General features: G+C 36.1%; 1 protein-coding gene across 1 annotated transcript in view; it reads right to left on the reverse strand.

The window, feature by feature from the left end:
• Nucleotides 1–12,562, reverse strand: part of LOC108608145 (lateral signaling target protein 2 homolog) — a 92,567-nt gene that overhangs the window by 2,254 nt on the left and 77,751 nt on the right. Inside the window, exon 2 of the mRNA XM_033293897.1 lies at nt 103–398. Coding sequence (XP_033149788.1) covers nt 103–398 — 296 coding nt within the window. The remainder of the gene's footprint in view (nt 1–102; nt 399–12,562) is intronic.

Below are 12,562 nucleotides of genomic sequence, written 5' to 3' on the forward strand. Positions count from 1 at the left end.
GGCAGGCGTACAGCGCATTCAGTGCATGCAGATAAGCTGGGCTGGGTCGCTTGGCCGCCGCTGCAGCTGCTGCCGCCAAGGCCGCTGCTGGGTGCTGCTCACCACGCTGCTGCTCTGCAGCTGGACACGTGCTGCTGCTCGCGCTCCAGCTCACGCTGCTGCTGCTGCACACAATGCGCATACATTAGCTGATAGCCCAGCGTATATGTCTCGAGCGGCGGCGCTGCTGCTGCTGCTGCTGCTGCCGCCGCTGACTTGTGCTTCTTGCTGGGCAGCTCGATTAGCTGGTGATGATGCTGATACTTCAAACTCGTTGCCAGCGGCTGATGCGCCGCCTGTGGCGCCACCAGGCCCAGCGGTGCTGCCGCCAACAGCGCATCCTCCATCAGCATATCCGCCTGCAAGTAAAAAGAAAAGAAGCGACAGCGTCAAGAGTTAGTCAAGTCAGTTCAAAAGTGTGCTGGGCAGTTATTAGAAAATTGATCGGCCATAAAAATAGATGTTGCAAAACCAGTAGCTGGTCATTAATTTGAATTGCCAAAGCCACAAGAGCAACAGCAACAGCAGCAGCAACTGAGCAACAGCAACTGAGCGAGTCGCGTCGCGTTGCTTTCGTGTGGCTAATTATAAACAAACAACTTTGGGCCAGCAGGATTCGCAGTTGGCAGTTTCTCAGCTTCCCCCCGCTCACTCTCTCTCTCTCTCTCTCTCTTTCTATCTCTCTCTCTTTGTCGAGTGTCTGCCAAAGCGCAGCGCTACGATCGTCAGTCAAAACGCCCCGCGGTTATGGCGCCAATTGTCATTGAGACTGGCTACCAAGTTAACAACAATCCAATACACTGCACAAAAAAGTTGCCAAGCAAACTACAACAAATTGCTAAAAATATAACAAAATTAAAGGCTTGTGTTTTTCTAAGAATTTCTCATTTCAAACTCATAAATTTACATTTTTATCTTTCAAGAATTTCCCATGAGATTCATATACAAATTTAAAGCTCATAAATCAAATTTTTATGTACATATTTCACTTGAAATAGACAATGCCAAATATTAAATAAATTAAATAAGTATTAAATATTTTTATACTTATTTTTTAGTATAACATTTTTCTGCAGACAGAAATGCATAAATTTTCTATGAATTTTTCATGAATTATTATTAAAAATTATCAAAAAAATGTAATTAAATACAAAAATATTTTTTTAAATTTTGTATTAAATTGTTTACCAAGTTCCCAAGCATTTGCGTTCAATAATTTGTAAATAAATATGCACAAAGCTGAGCTAACAATTTTTTGTGGTTTAAGCAATTTTAATTTATTTATTTTGTATATATGCAATTTTTTGCAGTGCAGCTTTTTGAAGCTTGCGGTTGCTTGAACGTTTTTGAGTGCATATTTTGCATTATCATTGGCAGAAGCAGCAGCAGCAGCGACATTGCCGCAGACAAGTTGCATGCGACTGAGACTGGGACTGCGACTCCGGTTTGGCTTTTGGTGGGTTGGGGGGCGGTGGCTGTGAGGTGGTTTGCGTGTTTGCCTAGCTGTTAAAATGATTGGCAGCGCGGCCAATTATGGCCGCAACGACAGCAGCAAGCATAAAGTGATTTTGAATGCAGGCGGCGCCTTGGACTTGGACACACGTTGAACGTTGAAAGGTGTCAAGCCAAATGGCTGGCCAAACATGCCAATGGGTTAAGCGAGTGCAGAGTGCGGAGAGGGGGGTACGCTAATTTTACAAGGCAGCTAATCGTGGGCTAAGCTAATGGGCAATGCAATGCGTAATTAGCAGGTGTTGGCTTTAAAGATTTGTGTGGATGAGCGGCAAGCCACAAAGTATGCAACAGCTAAGCAACTTGGCCATAAACAAGTTGACCAAAAAATAAAAAAATAAATGCACGTATAAAAAAAAAACGAGAGCTGCTGGCGACGCAGCGGCGACACAAATGTTCGACCAGAGATTAAGCTGCAACAACAACAACAACAACAACAACAGCAACAGCAACACACTTAAGCCAACAAAAAAAGCAGCGAAGAAGAAGCAGCAAACTGCAGGAGCTGCAGATATAGCAGCAACGATAACGAAAACTGGCGCGACTGAGAGCGAGAGCGAGCGGGAGAGCGAGCACCCAAATGAACCATTAAACAGCAAAATCATAAAAATCAAGAGCCATAAAGAAGTCGTCGAAGGAGCGCCACTACAAGCAACAGCAACCAACAACAACAGCAACCAGCAACAACTGCAAGCAGCAACAGGAGACGCCAACTGTACGCAGATGGCAAAGCAGCGATAGCAGCAGCAACAGGAGTCTTTAGCAAGCTGCTGGGAGGGGAGTGGGGGGCGCTATGCTGAGTGTGGGTTGCAACTACAAGAGACAGTTGCTGCTGTTGCTGCGCACGCGTCGTCGTCGTCGTTGTCGTCGCCGCTGACGTTTGCAAACTCCAATGACAAATTGCAGAAATTTCTGGCAATGTGGCAAAACGAAGCAAACAAAGCGCACACAGCGGGGGTGCTTGTATTAGTGTGTGTGTGTGTGTTGCAGATCGGAACAGTCAATGTTGCTGCTGCTGCTGCTGCTGCAATTCAAGGTCCTTTGCCATAACTTAAACAACGCATATGACAGACAGGCAGCAACAGTTGCTGACGAAGTTTGAATACACTCAAAATATAGCAAATATAAGTTGTTATATTTATTTTTTAGAAATGTATAACATAAATGAAATTATAAATATTTTTGTGAAGAAAAAATGTGGCAAAACAAAATATAAAAAAAACGTTGTATTATTTAATAAATTCAATATCCATTTTTCTGTATCATAAAAAATATATAAAAAAAATTTCGTTTTGCTTTTATTAATTAAGAAATTTAATTGAAATTAATAAAATGTAAATCTTTTTAAGAAACAATCTGCTACCTTTAATATTTCCACTCTAAACTTGGAGTATGAAAATTAAATCATGTGGCAAATTTTTAATAAAAACTATAACCGTCTACAATTTTATTTAATAACAAATGTGCCCTACAAAAAAAAAAAAAAAAACTTTTTAATTCATTTAATTATTTAACATCTTAAATTGTAACTTTGTTGTATATAAAAAAAATTCTATTGATTTGCCAATTTTTAAGAATTGAAATTAATAAATTTTCTACATTAAATATTTTGGGAAATTTTAAAGAACTGTAACTTTTTATAAATTTATTAAAAATCGTAATGTATATAAAACAAATATTAATAAATTTTGCATTATTAAATGTTTAACTAATAAATTTGCAACCTTAAATATTTTCTTGCTACAAGTTCGCTGTTTAATAAAACATTTGGTAAAATTTGTTTATAAAAGAATTGAACAGTCTATAAACTTTCATACCAAATGCACTAACATTTAAGAGTTTTATTTAGCTTAGCCAAGTTTTGAGCACTTGCTTGCATTTTGGGCTTGGCAAAGTCTTGTGCTCAACATTCTAAGTTAGTGTGCGTGCATTTTATTGCTACTAAAGATACGCAGCCGTATCAAACACACACATCAATTAAAATTAATATGCTCTTTGGCAAGCACCAATTTAAAACGATGTGCAAACATTGCTATTAAAGTTTATAGCCAGAGTTTGAGTCGATGCAATTTTTATTTTATTTTTTGGTATTTTTATTTAAAGAAAAGCAAAGTGGAGAACACACCTTAGCAAAGTTTATGTGGCAGCAATGTAAGCCACACTTGTAAGTGTAAAATAATTGGAGAGAGAGAGAGAGAACGAGAAAGAAAGAGGGAGAGAGAGAGTTGCAAGTTGGCAGGCGACATGAGTTTGCCTGGATGATAAGATCATGGCAAATATTGATGAGAGCAGTAAAGAGAAAGAGTTTGGAGTCACATATGGCGTTGACAATGCAACAACAAATGTGTGTGTGTGTGTATTGTGTGTGTGTGTGTGTGTTGCAAGGCTTGGCAACAAGCAAAACAGTCATTGATTTAGACTGGCAATTATGCAGTGCAGGCAAATGTTGCTGCTGTTGCTGCTGCTGCTGCCGCTCGACAATTGATGAGGATGTGAGTCGCGGCTGCTGCGGCTGTTGCTGTTGCTGTGGAAATGGAGCAGCGACCCATATGCAACATTAGCTACCAAAGCGAGCAAGTCCGACAACAGACATTGTCGCCACTGTCAGCTTCATCTGCATTTCTTGGCGTCCGTTAAGCGCTCACCCAGCTCTGCCCCCTTGGTCAACTTGGCGGCTGCTGCTGCATCCATTCGCATTCGTAGCTTACACTAACCCACAATCTTTGTCTGGCGCGGGCCGTAAACTTGTTTTCAGCATCGACAACGACATCGACATTCGCCAAACCCCAAGTCGCGACATTTACAATTTTAATTCGTGTGTTTGTTGCTGCTGCTGCTGCTGCTGCAGTCTGAGGAGCGGCCACAGACACAGCAACAACAACAACAGCAAAAAAGAGAAGCAGCAAAAACCGAAAACCGATTTAAGAAAAAATTCTAAAATAAGCTGCTGACATTCAAGTAACTTTTTGATGACCATGAAGCTTACACTGTAAAGAATTTAAATGCCTTGCAGGCATTAAAGGCATTAATGGTAACAAGATTAATGATTTTGGGTCTGCACTTAATGCAAATTTGCCAGGTTAAAGCTTTTAAATTTGACTTTTAATAATGGGAGGCTGCAAATTTGTTTCATAGCCGTTGCAGTTGCATTCAATAAAATTAGTTGAAGTATTTAAGTTTTAAATTCTATTAAATAGCACATTAGATATAAATATAGCTAAATAACTGAATTTAAAATATATAGAAAATTTAATTTAATTTTTTTTTAATTAATTTTAAATTTTTTTTTATTTCGTATTCTCATTGTAAAAAAAATATAATAAAATTAAGTAATTTAAAAATTTTCTTTGAATTTTAGATATTACATCAGATATTTTTAAATATTACATCAGATATAAATATAGCTAATTTAACTGTATTTAAAATATATAGAAAATTAATGTGCATTTTCTATTGCTTAAATATTTTTTTTAATTAAGTTTAAATACTTTTTTAAGACTCGCAGTCTTTATTAAATATATAAATGAAAATATTATATTATTATAAGTGATTTAATAATTTTCTTTGAATTTTTCATTAACAGCAAAAGCTTAATTTTTTACAAAATTATATCATATAAAATTTAAAAAAAATAATATAAATTTTTGTACTAACTTTTTTCTAGCTAGTCTAGCATAATCAGAATTTTAACTGCCTTTTATTGTTTTATCAGCATTTCTGCTAATTAAGTTTTATTTATTTGTACATTTCTTTTAATTTTTGAAAGCATTAATTTGAAAGTAATTAGCCTCTCTATTTATTCAATGCAATTCAACAATAATTTCTTCTCATCATTAACAGTGCTGCTATTTTATTATTTAATAAGACTAATTCGTATGTGTTAATTTTATGAGACTAATTGTTTAACAGCCAACAGAAAGATTTGCTTCCTTATTATTAATGCTGAGAGAGTTGTTGGTGCCAAAGATTTTTATTTTGTTGTTCGTTCTTTGCTGCTCATTAGCAAAGTTGGTTAATTGCACATTTGTGACTCACCACAGCTGTTTGAATTAATTACACAGAGAGCTGCGAAAATGAGCGCATGATAATAATACCTAGACAATTAAACTAAAACTGTAAAAGAAAAAAAAAAAAATTGAAATGCATCGCTGGCAAGCGAACAACAAAAAAAATAAATGTAGACTGAAATCATAATAATAAACGCATTTAGTAAAATATTTGAAAGAACTTTAATGAAGTTGAAAATAAATGCCAGAGAGCAGAGCCGAGCAGAGCAGCGAAGCTTTGGCTGGCTGGTCAGCAATTGTTTATGTTTTGTTGCTTGGGCTGCATAATTAATGAGCCGGCGGCATACCAAGTGAAGTTATTATGGGAGCTGCTGCTGGGAGCTGCTGAAAGGGGGGAGGGCTTTATACTAAAAGTAAAAAGCGCGCGTAAAATAAATAAGAGAGAAAAGCTACTGCGTTGCGCATTAAATCAATGCCTAAGGCCAAGACACACACACACACAGACACACACACATACAGCTACACTAGTCTGCAATTTTGCTGTCCAATTAGCGTGCGACGTTTTGAATGATGGCCAAGAGTCAGACAATGCGCAGTCGCAGCCGCTACGTTTCAAAGGGTCTACCTCACCTCCCTCCTCTCCGCTCCAACACCTACACTCTCCCGCTCCCTTTCTTTTTTTTATACAATGTTTTATGTTAATCTGCTGCACATACAACAAATAGCAATAACAAATTGCCAGTCCGCATTGCATTTTTATGACAGCTGCGTTGCAATATTTTTCAAATTTATGTTCGCTCGTATTTAGTTCATCCCCCCTCCCGCCCCTGCTCTAAGCACTAATCAAGCGCTCCTTTGTGCAATTTCTTTTTAGCAAAAATCAAATTTATTGTCATTAATCATGGACTGTTGCTTTGCTGCTGCTGCTGCTGCTCTCCGGCTCACTGCATTGTCATTATCATTGGCCATGGCATTGATGGTCACTGCCACTGCCACTGCCACACAGTTGCGGCAGCAACCGATTGTGGCCTTTTATTGATCGGCAACATGTTACAAGCAACATGGCAATTAAGCCTGGCCACATTGTTACCCCCAAGACTCGCAGACTCCAGCGCGTTGCAGCAGTAGCGACTTCGACTTCGACTATTATGCCTCAAAATTTATTTGTGCAACTTTGTACTGCAACTGCAACTGCCACAGATACAGCTACAGCTACACTTATGCCAACAATAAAGCATAATTATATATGCAGGCAGGCCAGAGACCACGCGAAAAGATTTATCATTTATGCTTTAAGCATATCATTTAGCTAAAGTTCATTAGCCAAAGCGATTAGCAAGTCAGCTGTAAGTTTTTTGCATTTATTTTTAGAATTTAGAGGCAACAATATGCAGCAAAAGTTAAAAATCTTTGCAAATCTTAAGTAATAAATTAATAAAATTTGTAAGTATAGTAAATTTCTATCAATTATTTTTTAACATGTATTGAAATTTTTATAGCTTTTTAAATTAAACTTATGTACTAAAAACTATTTTTGGGCTTATTTTTATTTATTTATTGATTTGATGTGATTTGAATAATAAATTTATTTAAAAAAAATTCTTTTCATAAAACCAAAGCGATTTATAAGAAAACAAAAAATTTAAGCGAATATAGAAATGTGTTTTTTTTAATTATTAAGCCGTTTTGCTTTTTTTTAAATAGTTTAAAAGTAATCAGCATAACTAAATATTTGTTTAGCTAAAATACATTAAATATTTCTATAATTTTATATTATTTATAATACATTATTTTATTTATTTTTATTTAAATTTTATAACAACACAAAATAAACTCTTGGCTTGCTTTAACTTAATGCTTCGATTTAATTTGTTATGCTAAGTAATATATTATGTATTATTAATTATATATATTATTTATATTTTTACTATTTTCTTGCTTTACCTTAGCCCTCGATTTAGCTTGCCACGCTAAAGCAACGGGTATATTTCACTCCCAACTAATTTGCAGCTCTTAAATTTCTCGATTAATTTATCACAATTTTGCAGCTTTTTTGCTGCTGCTGCTGCTGCTGCCAACACAAGAAGCAGCAGCAGCCGCAGTCTTAACTATACTTAGATTGGCACTACCAACTTGCATGTTATAATTTTCTGCTGCTGTTTGTTGTCCATTTTTTTTTTTGTGTCTTTCGTACTCTCATTGTTGGCTAGCTGGGAAGGCTGGCTGGCTGGCTGGCTGACTGTCCTGTATATGGGCAAAAGATAAATGTTGACTTTGTCAGTTGGCCAGCAGCCGCTTCATTATGGGCCATTTGTTTGCTGCATAATTGGCCAGGCCAATTGAGCTAACAATTTATGATTTGTTATTCTTTTTTGCCAACGGTACATTTTTCAGCCAAGAGTTCAACACTGGGTGGGGGGTACAGACTGACTGGTTGACTAATGAAAATATTTGTAGGCCTGGCCTTAAGATCAGCATGGAATGATGACACGCCTGCTGCCCATCAAGCCAGCCAAGTGGGCGTGGCGCATGTCAAGTCATTTAAATTACAGCACAACGAACTAAAGAAGATGATGTCGGTGCACGCCCCAGAATCGTTCGGCTGGCAAGGCTTATATATGCTATAGATATGCTATAGAGTTTTGACAAAATGGCAACTTGAATGACTGACAGACAGACAGACAGACAGACAGACGCTGCGTCTAGCGGGGTACAGTGTTTGTCAAACTGTCAGACTTTGCGCGTTTTGCAGTTTCCGGCAAGAAACAGCAAAAGGTGTGCGCATCAGGCTTTGATCACTTGACCACTAAGCCAAAGTACAGTTAGGCCAGGAAAAAAAAAAAAAAGAAATGCCATAACATCAAACAGTTGGCACGAAAATTTATGAAAATGTTTCGCATTGTCCTTCTTTAGACTTGAGCACATGACGATTTATTTATTTGAGCGTCGCGAGCAATGCCAATGCCAATGCCCATAGTTGGACTTTGGTCTTAAAACTTTATGATCCTTGCCACTGATCGCGCTTGGCTTAAGCTATTTTGGCCAAAATCATGTGGGACTCAGCTCAGCTCAGCTCTGTGGCATCTTAATTGTGACTGTTACGCCAAGGCGGCTTAATTAAGTGTGGACAGGGGGCAGGGGCAGGCGCATTGTTGTTGCTGCTGCTGCGGGTTTTTGCATTTCTTGCTGTAATGTTGCGTCATTGTAATGCCAAATGGAATTCCATTTTATGTGCTGCAGCAACAACAACAACAAACAGCAGCGTGTGTGTCATTGAACCTCTGGCTGAAGCGCTTGCCCTGCAGTCAACAATCAAGGCAACTCCCTCGCCAAAATAAAACAAGAAAAAGGCAAAATGCGCAAAAAAATAAAAACATTAAAGAACATTGCTGTTCTCTGTTTGTGTCACACACACACACACAATCGCCACGAGCTAAATGCTTTTGGGGACACTGTTGAGCATGCACTGTGGGCTTTCTTGTTAAGGCAGGTGCTGCACAAGCTTCAGTTTTAAATTAAAATTTATTGTGCTAGGCAAAGTAAAAAAAGAACATAAAATAATACAACATATTATAATATTTGTTAAGCAGCAGCCAGCCGCATATTTTACACATGAAAAAAGGCACCAACAAATTTTTGTATTTAAAATTGGCAAGTAGCTTGAATAAAATTTAAATTGTACTAAGCGTAATTTAGAACTTTAGAGCTTAAATTCTTTACTGCTTAAATTTTCAATATGTATGAGTTTCAATAAATCACATTTAACCTTTTAATATAGATTTGACTTAGCTTAACTAGACTCCAAATATTATTTGAAAGCGCATTTGATGTTTCTTTAATAATTTTCAACTTATTAAATATATTGAATTAATTGTGAAATACAAATCTAGATGAAATAAAATCCTTCACTTCAAAAACTACTTAAATATATTTGAAAATATTTAATTTTTAAATATTACTGAATAACTAGAGAGTTGAACTTGATTCAAAATATAAAGCTTGAATTTCTAAAAAGAATTATTTGTAAAGGCAACAGAATAATCCATTTGATGTTTCTTCAATCATTTTCAAACTATTAAATATATTGCATTAATTGTGTAATTAAAAACTATTTAAATATATTTTAAAATATTTAACTTTTAAATAAATATGAATGAATGACTAGAGAGCTGAACTGAACCAAATATAAAGCTTGAAGCTGTAAAAAATTTAGGAGCAAATAAAAATTCTTTAAAGAAAGTTTCACATTGTTGATGCTTTAGGCTTTTTGAAGTGTTTGCATTTAATGAAATATTAAAGCTATATGTTAATGTTGCAAGTGCCTTTTCAATTACTTTAGCCGCATTTAAGTTAACACATTTAATGTTTATCAAGCTGAATCTGAACTCTCGGCTCTCCCGGATCATCAAGTGGGCAACGTGCAACGAACCGCAAGTTAAGTTTAATACATGAATAATGCAGTTTCTGCCACAATGCGGCAACTTGCGATAAAAATATAAATTATTCTGCATGGGCATTTTTTGAGGTGCTGTTAACGCGCCCAAAAGTATGCAATTAATATAAAAGTCGTACCCTAAGCAGCTGAACAATAGCCCGGGCCTGCAACTTGGGCGCATTATATTTCGCGCTCACTGTATACCCTTGAAACGATATGCATAATGCATACTTCAGTTTATTATTATATATATATAAGCGAGCGTATGGGCTTAAAGCTAGAGTTAGGGCACGCGTGCTTGGAGCCTGATTTTTCAGCTCAGTTGTCTAATTAAATTGCCAGCAGAAAATTTTTCAGCTCGTGCTCGTTTTTTAAACACTAACAAGCAAAGCGGGCAGAGTGCCACGCCCACAGCACACAACCCACACACTTGAGCCAGCATTGTGGCTTGCGAAAAAAAATATATAAAAATTGTGTTTGCTGCTGCTGCGCCCTTATTTTATTTTTTAATGTATTTGCATTGCCTGTGCTATGAGTTGAGCTTTCTATATAGCATATATATATATATGTGTATAATATATTTTTTTTGCCTGATTTTCTGCCGCAGCTTCTGCAGCATCCTTGTGGGATTTCAAATGAAAGTAGCAGTGGAGTGTAACAAGAAAAAAAAGCAGCAGCAAAAAAAAAAAAAAAAAAGCAATAAAGTCATTTAGATTTAACAGTGCTTGGGGTAGATATGGCAGCAGTTGCAACAGCGCTACAGCTTCCAGTGCTTGCAACACACCCACAGCAACACCCACTGTGCTGCACAGTTTGACAGTCACTGCCACCTGCCATGTATTTGGCTTTAACCAATGTTAATGAACTCTCTTCGCTCTCGCAGCCGCCGCTGTTTGCATTTTGTATGAATGCCATGTATTTTTTGTTTTATATTTGTTTACTGTTTTTTTTTCTACACCCCTCACTTCCCTGCTGTTGCTTGGTAGGGTCGAGTTGATTTTTGCTGCCGCTTCATGTTGAAGCGCTTTATGCAATTTCGCTTCACATTTCTGGCACTTCAGCTGCTCCTGCTGCAAATGAAGTGCCATAGCCATGTTCCTGCAGTTATCCTGGCTGCTCATTAGCACGGCTCAGTAGAGCTCAGTAGAGCAACTGCCTAGTCCTAAACACAACTTGCGTTCTCTTCTCTCATTTTTATTTTCAATTGCCAAACCCCAAAATACGTTTCGTATTTGGCTTGCCGCACTTTTCAAATGCAGCAGACGTTTGTTTTTGCTTTCAATTTTGTGTATTCAAATTTAATTGGGTGCTCGCTCAGAGTCAGAGTTAAGATACTGCAGTTGCAACTCTTCAAGTGCTGGCCCACAACACTTAAACTATTTGCGAACGAGTTCATAAATTGCAAGAGAAATAATAATATTTAGCCAAACAGAGCTATTATAGTTAAAAAAAATACTTTAGAAAATTATCAAAAACTTGTAGCAAGTTTTTAAATTAATTTGCGTAAAACTGTAGCTATATTTGCTATATATTTTAAGCAGCCAAGGAAATCTAAAATATTTTATAATATGCTAAATATTTATTGAATTTTTTTCTGTGCTAACTATTACTACACATTGGAAATAAAAATTCATTGTTGAAAAGATTTACTTATGTTAGCATCAAAATGAGCTCAAAATAAAATATTTAAAAATTATAAGAATTGTTGTTTTATTTTATATTTTACTCTAAGTAGTTTGCGATTTTGCTATAACACTGTGTCTTAAATTTAATTTGCTAAATATTATTGCAAATTGAAATAAAAACATTTAGTTAGTCATCTCAAATTCTAAAATGTTTTGTATTTAGTAAAACATTTAAAAATGTTTAAAATTTATAAAAAATTCTTTGATTTTACTTTTATTGAACATATTAGAACTTTTGGCATATTAAGATTTTGCTATAGCAATTTGTTGCTGTTTTGCCTACTTAAGTGTATTTCCCATTGTGTCTCAAATTTCATTTGCTAAATATTATTGCAAGTTGAAATAAACATTAAAATCTAAAATTCTATAGTATTGGGTGAAAATTCTATTTAGTAAAACATTTAAAAATGTTTAAAAATTATAAAAAATTCTTTGATTTTAATATAAAAATATACTTGGAATTTTTCGTAGCTTACGATTTTGCTTTAACAATTTGTTGCTGTTTTGCCTACTTAAATGTATATTCCATTGTTGCTACTATTCCCATTTCTTAGCTTTACTTATTTTTTAATATTTATGCGCAGCTATGACTTTTTATTTGATAAGGCAGCAACATTTTTGTGCTGCAGCATTGCAAATTGCAATTGTAGTAAATATTTCGACCAATTTACATTTGTATACATCATTAAGTATTCGATGGTTCGTTAAGCGGTGTGCACTGCCTTCAAGTTAGGAGGGAGAGAACCTTACAAAGTATTTGTTTTGAGTGCTGATGTAGCTGGTTGATGTTGCAGTTGCAGTTGCAGTTACATGGCTGTGGCACATTATCATTTGATGTCAAGAGGCTGACTGGGCTGACTGGCAAGTCTGGCTGCGACTATGAA

This window comes from Drosophila busckii, chromosome 2L, assembly GCF_011750605.1.
Source record: "Drosophila busckii strain San Diego stock center, stock number 13000-0081.31 chromosome 2L, ASM1175060v1, whole genome shotgun sequence".
NCBI lineage: Eukaryota > Metazoa > Arthropoda > Insecta > Diptera > Drosophilidae > Drosophila > Drosophila busckii.